General features: G+C 42.6%; 2 protein-coding genes across 4 annotated transcripts in view; one reads left to right on the plus strand and one right to left on the minus strand.

Moving 5' to 3' along the window:
* spata6l (spermatogenesis associated 6-like) overlaps positions 1-7,302 on the minus strand; it is a 90,441-nt gene extending 83,139 nt beyond the window's left edge. Inside the window, exons 1-2 of the mRNA XM_073072568.1 lie at positions 7,169-7,302; positions 6,461-6,525 (exon numbers count right to left, since the gene is read on the minus strand). Coding sequence (XP_072928669.1) covers positions 6,461-6,508 — 48 coding nt within the window. The 5' untranslated portion in view covers positions 6,509-6,525; positions 7,169-7,302. The remainder of the gene's footprint in view (positions 1-6,460; positions 6,526-7,168) is intronic.
* Positions 7,301-13,394, plus strand: part of plaa (phospholipase A2-activating protein) — a 56,057-nt gene continuing 49,963 nt past the window's right edge. Inside the window, exons 1-2 of one of the 3 annotated variants that reach the window (XM_073072464.1) lie at positions 7,301-7,422; positions 7,567-7,795. In XM_073072464.1, the coding sequence (XP_072928565.1) occupies positions 7,614-7,795 (182 nt within the window). In that variant the 5' untranslated portion in view covers positions 7,301-7,422; positions 7,567-7,613. Of the gene's footprint in view, positions 7,481-7,566; positions 7,796-13,394 lie in introns of those variants that run through there. The other 2 variants (XM_073072454.1, XM_073072475.1) reach the window with 2 other exon arrangements.

Here is a 13,394-nt window from a genome sequence, read left to right on the forward strand (position 1 = left end):
CCCAGTTCTGCATTCTGTTGATATTCTGTTGCAAGTTATCCACAACTACACCAATCTGCATGTCATCTGCAAACTTACTAACCCACCCTTCCCTTCTAAGTAGCAATCTAAGTCATTTATAAGAATCACAAAGAGCAGGGGTCCTAAAACAGATCTCTGCTGAACATGACTGGTCACCAACCTCCAGGCAGAATACTCCCATCTACAATCATCCTCTGTCTTCTGTGGTAAAGAATATACACAGCCAAATTTATATGGATTCCATGCCTCCTGACTTTCTGAATGTGTCTACTATGAGGAACTTTATGAAGCACCTTACTAAAATCCATATACACCACATCCTCTGCTCTATGTTCAGCAGTGCTTTGTCACATCCGCAAAGAACTCAATCAGGTTCGTGAGGCCCTTCACAAAGCCATGTTGAGTTAATCAGACTATGCTTCTCCAAATTATTGTAAATCCTTTCTCAAAGAGTATTCTACAATAATTTGCCCAGCACTGAAGTCAGACTCGCTGGTCTATAATTCCCAGGGTTATCTATTCCTTACTTCCTCCCAATACATAACCTTGGGCTGGTTGTTATCCCAAAGCCTTACCCTGAACTGCAAGAAAAATGGCAGGTAACTGTACTGCTTTCCCCAAAACCTCCCCTGTTTTGGTCCACCTTTTTGGAACAAGGCTTTGATGTTTGATCAGTTCCATTTCAACTCTTCCCACTCTACCCTGCCATAAATCCTTAGCTCAAAAGTCTGGCTCGAGCTGTCTTCACTTGGCAACCTTTTTTCTTGTTTTTGCCCTGAGTCTTTTTACCCATCTCTGTTTTCCCAAAGACCTCCCTTTGTGAATAGCTGTCTGCCCTAACCCTTAAGTCATTATCAGTACACTGGCTACCCATTTAAATCCATGGATCAAAACTAGAACTATGATATTGGGGCCATTACAGAGATTTGGATATCTCAGGGGCAGGAATTGCTGCTGAGTGTGCCAGGGTTTCGATGTTTCAAAAAGGACAGGGAGGGAGGTGGGGGAGTGGCACTGCTGATCAGGGATAGTATCACAGCTGCAGAAAAGGAGATCATGGAGGGTTTGTCTACTAAGTCATTGTGGGTGGAAGTCAGAAACAGGAAGAGGCCAATAACTCTAGTGGGTGTTTTTTATAGACACCCTCTCCCAATAGTACAGAGACATCAAGGAGCAGATAGGGAGGCAGATTCTGGAATGGTGCAATAATAATAGGTTTTTTGTGATGGCTGATTTTAACTTTCCTGATATTGACTGGCATCTCCTTAGAGCAAGGGGTTTAGATGGGGTAGAGTTTATTAGGTGTGTTCAGGAAGGTTTCTTGACACAATAAGCCTACAAGAGAGGCTGTGCTTGAACTGGTATTGGGAAATGAACCTGGTCAGGTGTTAGATCTCTCGGTGGGAGAGAACTTTGAAGGTAGTGACCACAACTCTATCTCCTTTACCATAGGGCTAGAGAGGGATATGCGCAGAAAATCTGGGATAACATTTAACTGGGTAGGGGGAAATATGATGCTATTAGGGAATTTTGGGATAACATTTAACTGGGGTGGGGGAAATATGATGTTATTATGAGAAGATAAATTGGGAGCAGGTGTTTTCAGGGAAATGCATGGCAGAAATGTGGCAAATGTTCAGGGAACATTTGCATGGCATTCTGCATAGGTATGTTCCATTGAGGCAGGGAAAGGATGGTAAGGTAAAAAATCCATGCTGTTCAAAGGATCTAGAAAATCTAGTCAAGAAGAACGAAAAAGCTTACAAAAGATTCAAGAAACTAGGTACTGTTAGAGCTCTAGAAAATTACAAGGGTGCCAGGAAGGAGCTCAAGAATGAAATTAGGACAGCTAGAAGGGGCCATGAGAAGGCCTTGGTGAGCAGGATTAAGGAAAGCCCCAAGGCATACGACAAGTATGTGAAGAGCAAGAGGATGAGCTGTGTGAGAATAAGACCATTCTGGTGCGATAGTGGAAATGTGTGCATGGAGTCCAAGGAGGTAGTGGAGGTACTTAATGAATACTTGGCTTCAGTATTCACCAGCGAAAAGGACCTTTGCAATTGTGGGGATGACTTTCAGTGGACTGAAATGCTTGAGTGTATACATATTAAGACAAAGGATATGCTGGAGCTGTATTAAATCAGATAAGTCGCCGGGACCAGACGAGATATACCCCAGGCTACTGTGGGAAGTGAGGGAGGAGATTGCTGAGCCTCTGGTGTTATCTTTGCATCATTAGTAGGGACAAGAGAAGTACCAGAGGATTGGAAGGTTGCAAATATTGTTCCCTTGTTCAAGAAAAGGATGAGAGATAATCCAGGAAATTATAGACTATAGAGTCTTACTTCAGTAGTGGTCAAGTTGTTGCAGAAGATCCTGAGAGGCAGGAGTTATAAGTATTTGGAGAGGCATAATATGATTAGGGATAGTCAGCATGGCTTTGTCAGGGGCAGGTCGTGCCTTACGAGCATGATTGAATTTCTTGAGGATGTAACAAAACACATTGATGAATGTAGAGCAGTGGATGTAGTGTATATGGATTTCAGTAAGGCATTTGATAAGATCCCCCATGCGAGGCTCATTCAGAAAGTAATGAGGCATGGGATCCAAGGAGACCTTGCTTTGTGGATCCAAAATTGGCTTGCCCACAGAAGGCAAAGGGTGGCTGTGGATGGTTCATATTCTGCACGAAGGACAGTGACCACTGGTGTTCTTCAGGGATCTACTCTGGGACCCCCCCCCCCCCTTTTGTGATTTTATAAATGATCTGGATGAGGAAGTAGAAGAGTGGGTTAGTAAGTTTGCTGATGACACAAAAGTTGGGGATGTTGTGGATAGTCTGGAGAGTTGTCAAAGTTTGCAGCGCACTATTGATATAATACAGAACAGGGCTGAGAAGAGGCAGATGGAGTTCCAGCCAGATAAATGTGAAGTGGTTCATTTTGGCAGGTCAAATTTAAAGACAGAATATAATTTAAATGGTAAACATGAGGAAATCTGCAGATGCTGGAAATTCAAACAACAACACACACACAAAATGCTGGTAGAACACAGCAGGCCAGGCAGCATCTATAGGGAGAAGCGCTGTCGACGTTTCGGGCCAAGACCCTTCGTCAGGACTAACCAAAAGGAAAGATAGTAAGAGATTTGAAAGTAGAGGGGGGAGGGGGAAATGCAAAATGATAGCAGTAGACCGGAGGGGGTGGGATGAAGCTAGGAGCTGGAAAGGTGATTGGCGAAAGTGATACAGAGCTGGAGAAGGGAAAGGATCATGGGACGGGAGGCCTCAGGAGAAAGAAAGGGGGGCGGAGCACCAGAGGGAGATGGAGAACAGGCAAACAACTAAATATGTCAGGGATGGGGTAAGAAGGGGAGGAGGGGCATTAACGGAAGTTAGAGAAGTCAATGTTCATGCCATCAGGTTGGAGGCTACCCAGCCGGTATATAAGGTGTTGTTCCTCCAACCTGAGTTTGGATTCAGGGCCCCAGACAGTCCTTTCGGGTGAGGAGACACTTCACCTGTGAGTCGGATGGTGTGGTATACTGCGTCTGGTGCTCCCGATATGGCCTTTTATATATTGGCGCAGACTGGGAGACTGTTTCGTGGAACACCTACGCTCGGTCCGCCAGAAAAAGCAGGATCTCCCAGTGGCCACACATTTTAATTCCACGTCCCACTCCCATTCTGATATGTCTATCCATGGCCTCCTCTATTGTCAAAATGAATCCAAACTCATGTTGGAGGAACAACACCTTATATACCGGCTGGGTAGCCTCCGACCTGATGGCATGAACATTGATTTCTCTAACTTCTGTTAATGCCCCTCCTCCCCTTCTTACCCCATCCCTGACATATTTAGTTGTTTGCCTGTTCTCCATCTCCCTCTGGTGCTCCCCCCCCCCCGCTTTCTTTCTCCCGAGGCCTCCCGTCCCATGATCCTTTCCCTTTTCCAGCTCTGTATCACTTTTACCAATCACCTTTCCAGCTCCTAGCTTTATCCCATTCCCTCCGGTCTACTCCTATCATTTCGCATTTCCCCCTCCCCCCTCTACTTTCAAATCTCTTACTATCTTTCCTTTCAGTTAGTCCTGACGAAGGGTCTTGGCCCGAAACGTCGACAGCGCTTCTCCCTATAGATGCTGCCTGGCCTGCTGTGCTCTACCAGCATTTTGTGTGTGTGATAATATAAATGGTAATACTTTTGATAGTGTGGAGGATCAGCGAGATCTTGGGGTCCATGTCCAAAGTTGTTGCATAGGTTGACAGTATTGTTAAGAAGGCGTATGGTGTGCTGGCATTCATCAACCGTGGCATTGAGTTCAAGAGCCATGAGGTAATATTACAGCTATACAAGACCTTAGTTAGACCCTGCTTGTAGTACAGTGTTCAGTTCTCCTCACCTCATTCCAGCAAGTTTGTGGATACTTATAGAAAGAGTGCAGAGGTGATTTACAAGGATGTTGCCTGAATTGGAGAGCATGCCTTATGAGAACAGGTTGAGTGAACTTGGCCTTTTCTCCTTGAAACAACAGAGGATGAGAGGTGACCTGATAGGCATGTGTAAGATGATGAGGAGCATTGATCATGTAGATAGTCAGAGGCTTTTTTCCAGGGCTGAAATGGCTAACATGAGGGGGCATAGTTTTAAGGTGCTTGGAAATAGATATCAAGGGGATGTCAGGGGTAAGTTTTTCCACACAGAGAGTGGTGGGTACATGGACTGCACTGCCAGTGAAGGAGGTAGAGACGGATACAACAGGATCTTTTAAGAGCCTCTTAGGTAGATACGTGGAGCTTAGAAAAATCGAGGACTATGCAGTAGGGAAATTCTAAGCAGCTTCTAGAGTAGGTTACATGGTTGGCATAACATTGTGGGCTGAAGGGCCTGTAATGTGCTGTAGACTTTCTATGTTCCTATTTCCTCTACCTACCATCCCTCTAGTCATTTGTGAGGACAGCAATATTAATAAAACATCCATTTATGGTCGCCAAATGCAAGAAAGAGAAAATTCATTTTATATGATCAGTAGAAGCAAAGTTGGCCACTTTTCGTATTCTACTGTCCACCACAAGCAAGTATCGACTAATAAAACAAATGTGTGTATTTTAAAAATACACAACTGGATATCTATGACTCCATTGTTCTCCATTTATAAAATTCATTCCATGTTCTAGCACGTCTGACTTTTCACTGATGCAGTTGTCAATCTATTCTAGCAATTTAAAACCGCTGTCACAGTTTTTGTGAAGTAGACACAAGATATAAACCTGATAATGAGATACTGTTACCTAGAGTTAACAATACCTTTATGGAATAATACCAATGAGCTTAACAGAGTATGTGCTACTGCATTATCATGTGTGATTGGATGATTATGAATTCCAGTTTTGCATTTTTAATAATATAAACAGGTTGTCATTCTTATCCTCTGAATAAATCAGGAATATACTCAGTCAGACTAGTTATGATCAGAGTGGGACTTGGTTTTGGAAGATTATAATTCCCTTATAGGAGGAATCAAGTGTTCTTAGCCAAGGATATGAAAACAAAATTGCTCGTGTGGTATATTATGTACTCTCTGGGGCGTAGCCAATCCACTCGAGACACTAGTAAGAGACTGATGAGCCAACTTTCTACATATGTAGTGGTATTACGGTTATCTATAGTTGAAATTTAGAGTTCGTTATTACAGCTATTTAAATTCACTGGCACACCATGCTTCGGATCATCTTGGCTTCCAATGATTGTATTGTTTACATGGTGCGTGAGTAACCAAGGACTCATCTTTGCATTCGATCTTAAACCGGAGAACTGCCTATCGGTGAATTCTGCTTAGTATGAGCATAAATATAAAGCACAATGAGTTTACTTCTACAAGTGTGATTGGTTTACGGCAGGTTCGGCCGTTTTAAACAATAAGGTTAAATTGCTTATTCTTGGTATAACCTCAGTATTCCCCATGAACCTGAAAAAGTGCAAATTTCACAGGCTTGCAGTGAAAGAGGTTGCCACGTGTAGCACATCACGGACAACACCCTGGGTTTCCTGCACTGAGAAACAAAAGCGTAAAGGCATTTCATTGTGAAATATGAGCCAATGGCAAAAATAAACCCATGAGAAAGTTTATATCATAACCTACAGTTTAAAATATAAACTATAAGAAAGGCTGTGCTAATGGGGAAACAATGTGTAAGTTTGTGGAGAAAAACTGATATGATTGTGTTAAAGGGAATTTCTGGGTTATCAACGTTTTCAATATTCAGGGTCATCTCCCGTGCTGGCATAGCGTTCTCACAAAGGGAGTCACAACATTGACGACTTTTGCGTACACGTTGATATTTAAATATTAGACAATTCATCGACTAAGTATACGATTACGTTGCGACTGTAATATTTTAAATTTGTTCAGACTAAAGAGTTGACAAGAGATATCTTACCGCGTGGATTTCAAGTTGAATTATGCACTTGAGAACTTTTTGAGGCATTTTCCAGATTCACCAGTCTGGATGAATAACAAAAAAAATAAGTTGAGCTACAAACTGCAGTAACTATTTGCTGAATTACAACTAACTGCTTGATGCATTCACCGCCGCTTCGGAGAACGTCACGTTTCCTTGGTGATTTAGACACGCCTGGTATAATCTGAACATCAAGAAAGTGAAACAACTCCAACAAGTGAAAAATAACGCAAGGATCCTGTGGCAGATGTTTCTTATTTATTGTGACCTTACTATCATCTAATTTTATATGGAGAAACGAGAGTAACCAGATTAACAGTTAAAATTATTTCTGAGACTTGACAACCTTTGACAACTGAGACCGTGGGCACAACATCAGGAAAATTCCAACAGAAAGAGTTCTCAGCCTACACGATTAAAATAAATGATCATGTCATTTCACTACAAGTTTGCTAGAGGATCGACTCTTCCTCTCTCGGCACAACTGTTAACCGACCTCTTGAGCATTCCCTGGTCGTTTTGGATTCATTTGTCAAAGTCAAGTTTATTGCCATATGCTCAAAAATATGTACGCACAGGTGCAATAAAACTCGCAGCAGCACCATAGGCACATAGCATCGCCTCATCAGCATTCACAAGGGTGCTGGGAAACTCGGATCCTTCTGCGCACCGGGCTCCACCTCTTACCTGTCACATTCGGTCAGGGGCCGGGGCCGGGGCCGGGACGCCGATCGCTGCTCTTGGTCATCCACTCCTGTAGATGTCGCGGTGCAGGGCAAAGACACCCGCTTCTTCCTCTCTTCCTATGCTTTGCCCTGCGCAAGAAATTGTTCGATCAGACAACAAACTGCTGGCTCCAGTTCTTGATTACTTTATTTCCAAACCAGAATTAAATGACCATCTTACTCTCGCCCGGGCAGTGAGGATCACCGCGCTTTGAGGTTGGTTACCATGGCGACGTACCTCTGACCTGCCCTTTACACGTTGATAATGGACAGCGTAGGTTTTGTTTATTACTTTTAAATGTATATGTATAGCAGTAATTTATAATTCCCACTCTAGTTAGATATTTCGTTTTCTTAAAGGAAAAGTTTTGATCGCCTTCCTTTACCCACCTTCGCCCCACAATGCAATGGCGCTACTGCCGGGCCGAGGAGGCAGCGCGGCCGACATGGCGTCGTCAGGTTATAGGTTCAGCTGTTCGCTAGTCGGGCACGAAATGGACGTGCGGGGGCTGGTGGCCACTTTGTTCCCCGTAGGAGCTTTCGTGTCGGTATCAAGAGACCGCACCGCGCGGGTGTGGCTGCCTAACGGGTAAGAAATAAACCAGTAAATCGCCGAGGTTCCGCCATTGCTGAGGCGCGACTTTAATGACTTGACAAGATGAGCAAAGGAGGGAGCGGTTTTAATCTCAGTCATAGTTGGCGGTTTAATTGCATCCTTTGTCTTCAACTGAGCAAGTAAGGTGACTTTATTCAGAAAAAGCAAGAAAGTTTGCAATGCTGGAAATTCAAAGTAGCACACACAAATCGTCAGGCGGCATCTATGGAAATGAATAAACAGTCGATGTTTCGGGCCGAGACCCTTCTTCGGGATTGGAAAGGAGGGGTGAAGATGTTGAAATAAAAAGGTGGGGCAGGGGAAGGATGATAGCTAGAAAGTGATAGATGAAGCCAGGTGGGTAGGAAAAGCAAAGGGCTGGAGAGGAAGGAATTTGTTAGGAGTGGAGAGTGGACCACAGGAGGAAGGGCACCAGGGGGAAATGATAGGTGGGAAGAGATGAGAGGCCAGAGTGTGGAATAGAAGAGGGAGAGGGAAAAATTAGCGGAAGGAGAAATCATGCGGTTGGAGTCTACCCAGACGGAATATAAGGTGTTGTCATCTTGGAATGGGAATTGGAATTAATTCTGGGACGTTCTGTTTTGGCGTATGGAGCGGAGGTGCTCAATGAAGCGGCCCTCCAATTTAGGGGTCTCACTAGTGTAGAGGAGACCGCATCAGGAGCATTGGATGCAATAGATGACTCCAGCAGATTCGCAGGTGAAGTGTTGTCATAGCTGGAAGGGCTGTTTATGGCCCTGAGTGTAGGTGAGGGAAGAAGTGAATGGGCAGGTGTAGCACTTTGGCCATTTGCAGGGATAAGTGACGGGAGGGAGGTTAGTGGGGAGGGGTGAATGGACGAAGGATCATGGAGAGAGTGATCCCTGATGGAAACAGAGAAGAGGAGGAGAGGTAAAGATGTATTTGGTTGGAGGATCTCTTTGGATATGGTGGAAGTTGTGAAGGATGATGTATTGGATGCAGAGGCTCATGAGGTAGTAGGTGAGGACAGGAGGAACTATGACTGCTAAGGTGGCAGGAACATGGAGTGAGCGTGGATGTTCAGGAAATGGAGGAGATGTGGGTGAGGGTAGCATCAGCGGTGGGGGGAAGGGAAACACCGTTCTTTGAAGAAAACTGACATCGCTGATATTCTGGAAAGGAAGCCATATCCTCGGAATAGATGTGGAGATGAAGGAACTGAGAAAAGGGATAGTATTTTTACAGGGGACAGCATGGGAAGAGGTACCATCAAGATAACCGTGGGAACAGGTAGGTTTATAAAAATGTCAGTTGATGGAAAGAGATGGAAAGAAAGAGATTGAGAAAGGGGATATGTTGTCAGAAGTGGAATTTTTTTATGATCTTTACATTGGACATTTTCATAGGATGTAAGAAAGAAGCAGCCGCTGGGCCAGTTTTGTCTTTCAGTGAGATTGTGGCTGATGTTTTGCTTCAAGTCTCTTTCCTATACAAAATTTTAATAACCTAAATATTCAAAATCTAATTAAGTGTCCACAGCCCTCCTGAGTAGAGAATATCAAAAATTCACTATCCTCTGGGTGGAGAAAAATCTCTTCTCCCTTCTGTCTTGAATGACAAATTTCTTATTTTGAGATGGTGACTTCTGATTTCATTTGGGAATGATCATCATTGCATCTAACCTGGGATCACAACTTTCCCAAATATGTATTTATAACTTGGACTTGGATGTACAGAATATAATTTGCAGATTAAAATAATCAAAGATCAAATTAGGAAATTTATTTTTTCACGTGGAATGCGTTCACAGGTTAGTAGTAGAAACCGTTTGGAATAAAGTCTTTATTAAAGAGATGGATTGCAAGTTCAAAGGAGAAGTATTTCCAGACTGTAAAGAGACAGCAGAAAGATACAGAAAGGCCTAGGGGATGCAGATAGTCTCAAGTGGTTACGTAAAGTCTAGACACTTAGTACATAATATGGAAAAATGTGATTCAATAGAAATGGGGTATTTCTCAAAAATTGAACGGTTTTGGTGATCAGGACTGCTTGAACATGAATTTCTGAAAAGTTATCTGCAGGATCTGTAACTGTTATGGAGGTCAAATGATATGTTAATATTTATCACAAGAATAGGTTCTTCATTCTCCATTAATAAAAGCTCAAGTGACAGCATCAGGAACATTTCCGATCTCCCTCCCAGGGAAAGATTTGCTAGTAATAATACAGTGAAAACGCAACAGTTTAAATCCTGCACGAGTGAATCTGCAGATGCTGGAAATAAATAAAAAACACAAAATGCTGGCAGAACTCAGCAGGCCAGACAGCATCTATGGGAGGAGGTAATAATGACGTTTTGGGCTGAAACCCTTCATCAGGAGTGAAGTAACATGGTATGGTCGAGGGGGTATAAGAAGTGGGGGGAGGGATAAAGTAGAGAGCTGGGAAGTGATAGGCTGGAGGGAAATGGGCTGGGGGAAGGTGGAGAATTATGGGAAATAAAAGAAAAAGAAAGGTAGGGTTGGCGAGAGATTATAGGGGGGGGGGGGGGAAGAGAGAGAAGGAGAACCAGACTAAAATAATGGATAGGGATGGGGGTAAGGGTGGGGGGCAGGGGTATCAACCAAGGTCAGTGAGTTGGATGTTCATGCCGGCAGGAAGGAGGCTACCTAGGCGGGAGATACGGTATTGCTCGCAGCAGAGACAGCATTGAGACAGGGAAAATAAGGGACTTGAGCATCCACCGGGGGGGGGGGGGGGGGAGGTGTCCTGGATCCAATTCCCCGCGGATAAGGAGGGCCAACTGTAGTGGTAAATACGTAAATACGTGGAGGCAGCTTTGTTTATATACTCAAGTGCTGTGCAGGTCTTGTAGTTTTATTAAAATGGTGCCTGGATTGTAGTTGGTAAATTTTGTAATGAAGTCAGACAATTTGGCTATAAAAAGATTTTGACTTTTGGTACTGCCTAGGAATTAAGATGACCAAGCACAGTATTTGGTTGTTGATACTTCATTTGAGTATTTTATTTCCTTGCCTGATGTTTGAGCTCATGTTATTTCTTTTTGTTACACCTATTTATAATCTGGATGGATTCTCTTGCCTTTCAAATATTAGTGATTTCTGTCCATAAAGCATTAGAAGAACCAATTATTCATGTCTGATTTCCTCTGTCTCTGAGTTGCATTGTACATCGAACAGTATAGCACAGTACTGTACTGTGGCCTAAGGACCTTGTAGCCCATTCCAAGATCAATCTAAGATCAATTCCTTCCTACACAGCCCATAACACTTCATTTTTCTTTCATCCATGTGCCAATTCAAGTGTCTATTAAATGTCCCTAAGTTATCAGCCAAAACTAGTACATTTAGCAGTGTTCTAGATACCTGCCATTCTCTGTGCGTCTAAAAAAACAAACTACTTCTGATATCTCCCCAACATTCACTTTAAAATGATGCCCTGTAGTATTCATTGTTGCTGCCCTAGGGAAAAAGATGCTGGCGATCCACACTATCCAAGAGTCCTACCATTATGTACACTTCATCCTCATTCTCCTTTGCTCCAAAGAGAAAATTCCGAGCTCACTCGGCCTTCCCTCAGAAGACGTGTTCTTTAATCCAGGCAACATTCTGGTAAATCTCCTCTGTACCCTCTCTAAAGCTTCCATATCCTTTCCATAATACAATGAACAGAACTGAACACAATAACCTGTTTAAAGTTTTGCAATACAATCTCGATGGACTTTGAAGAATAACAATTTAAATGCATAAATTAAAACTTTTAATTGTTGAAAATGATCATTTCCAGTTGTCCATCATGAGTTCAGAATTATTTTAGAGTTCTGTTACATTGGGAGTTGACTGCAAAAAGAATTCTTAGAAATATGTTAGATTATTAACCTATCACATTTTATTGAAACCTGCAAGGAACTAAAAGAAAAGCCATTGGTGGGAAAACTATGAAGTTCAGAGTAAATTTATGATCAAAGTACATATGTCACCATATACAACCCTGAGATTCATATTCTTGTGGGCATTCTCAAGTCCATTATAGACTACACTGACTTAAGTGTGCAAAAGACAGCAAACTGTGTAAATGCAAAAAGAAAGAGATGATAATAATAAATAAGCAATAAATATTAAGAACATGAGATGAAGAGTCATTGAAAGTAGGTCAATGGATTGTGGGAACATTTCAATGATGGAGCAAGTAAAGTTGAGTGAAGTTAACCCTTTTGGTTCAAGAGCCTCATGATTGAGGGGTAATAACTGTTCCTGAGCCTATACCTTCTTCCTGATGGCAGCAATAAAAAGTGGGCATGTTCCGGGAGGTGAGGGTCCCTGATGATGGAAGCTGTTTTCTGGGGACGGTGTTTTGTGGAGTGGGCTTTACCCATGATGGACTGGGCCATATCGACTACTTTTTACAGGATTTTCTGTTTGAGGACATTGGTGTTTCCATACCAGGCTGTGATGCAGCCAGTTAAGATGTTCTCCACTACACATATAGAAGTTTGTCAGTTTTAGATGTTATGCCGAATCTTTGCAAACTCTTAAGAAAATACAGTTGCAACAAAACGTTTGTGGACCCTTTGCAATTACATGGTTTTCTGCATTAATTACTCATAAAATGTGGTCTGATCTTCATCTAAGTCACAATAGTAGACAAACACAATTTGCCTAAACTAGTAACACACAAACAATTGGACTTTTCAGACCACATTTTATGAGTAATTAATGCAAATAAACAGGTAATTGCAAAGGGTTCATACACTTTTTTGCAACTGTAGCAGTGTACCTTGCAATTGTACTTGTGTGCTGGGCCCAGAATAAGTCTTCTGAAATAATAACACTAAGGAATTTAAAATTGTTGAGCCTCTTTCTCTCTCTGATCCTCCGATGAGGACAGGTTCATGGACTTCTGGTTTCCTTCTTGTTAAGTCAATAATCAGCTCCTTGGTTTTGCTGATATTGAGTACCACTCAGCCAGATTTTCGTTCCCTCCTAAATTCTGATTCATTGCCACCTTTGATTCTGTCTACGATGGTGGTGCTGTCAGCAAACTTAAACATGGCACTGGAGCATCATTTACACAGTAATAAGTGTAAAACGAGTAGAGCAGGGAGCTAAGCACACAGTCCTGCGGTACACCTGTGCTGGTGGAGATAATGGAGGCAATTATACCAATCAGAGCTGAATGGGGTCTGTAAGTGAGGAAATCGAGGATTTCAATTGCATGAAGAGGTATTAAGGCCAAGATCTTGAAGCTTATTGATTAGTTTTGAGGTGATGATGGTGTTGGATGCTGAGCTGTAGTCGATAAGGAACATTCTGATGTATGCATCTTTGCTGTGCAAATTTTCCAGGGTTGAGTGAAGAGGCAATGAGATGGCATCTTCTGTGGACTTGTTGCTTTGGTAGGCAAATTAGAGCAGATCCAAGTTGCTTCTCAGGCAGGAGTTGATATGTTTCATCACCAACCTCTCAAAACACTTCATCACTGTGGATGTAAAAAAACTACTTCATCACTACTGGATGATAGTCATTGAGGTAGGTTACCACGTTCTTCTTAGGCACTGGTGTAATTGAACCATGCGTAAAGCAGTTGAGTA

Source organism: Hemitrygon akajei, chromosome 2 (assembly GCF_048418815.1).
Source record: "Hemitrygon akajei chromosome 2, sHemAka1.3, whole genome shotgun sequence".
NCBI lineage: Eukaryota > Metazoa > Chordata > Chondrichthyes > Myliobatiformes > Dasyatidae > Hemitrygon > Hemitrygon akajei.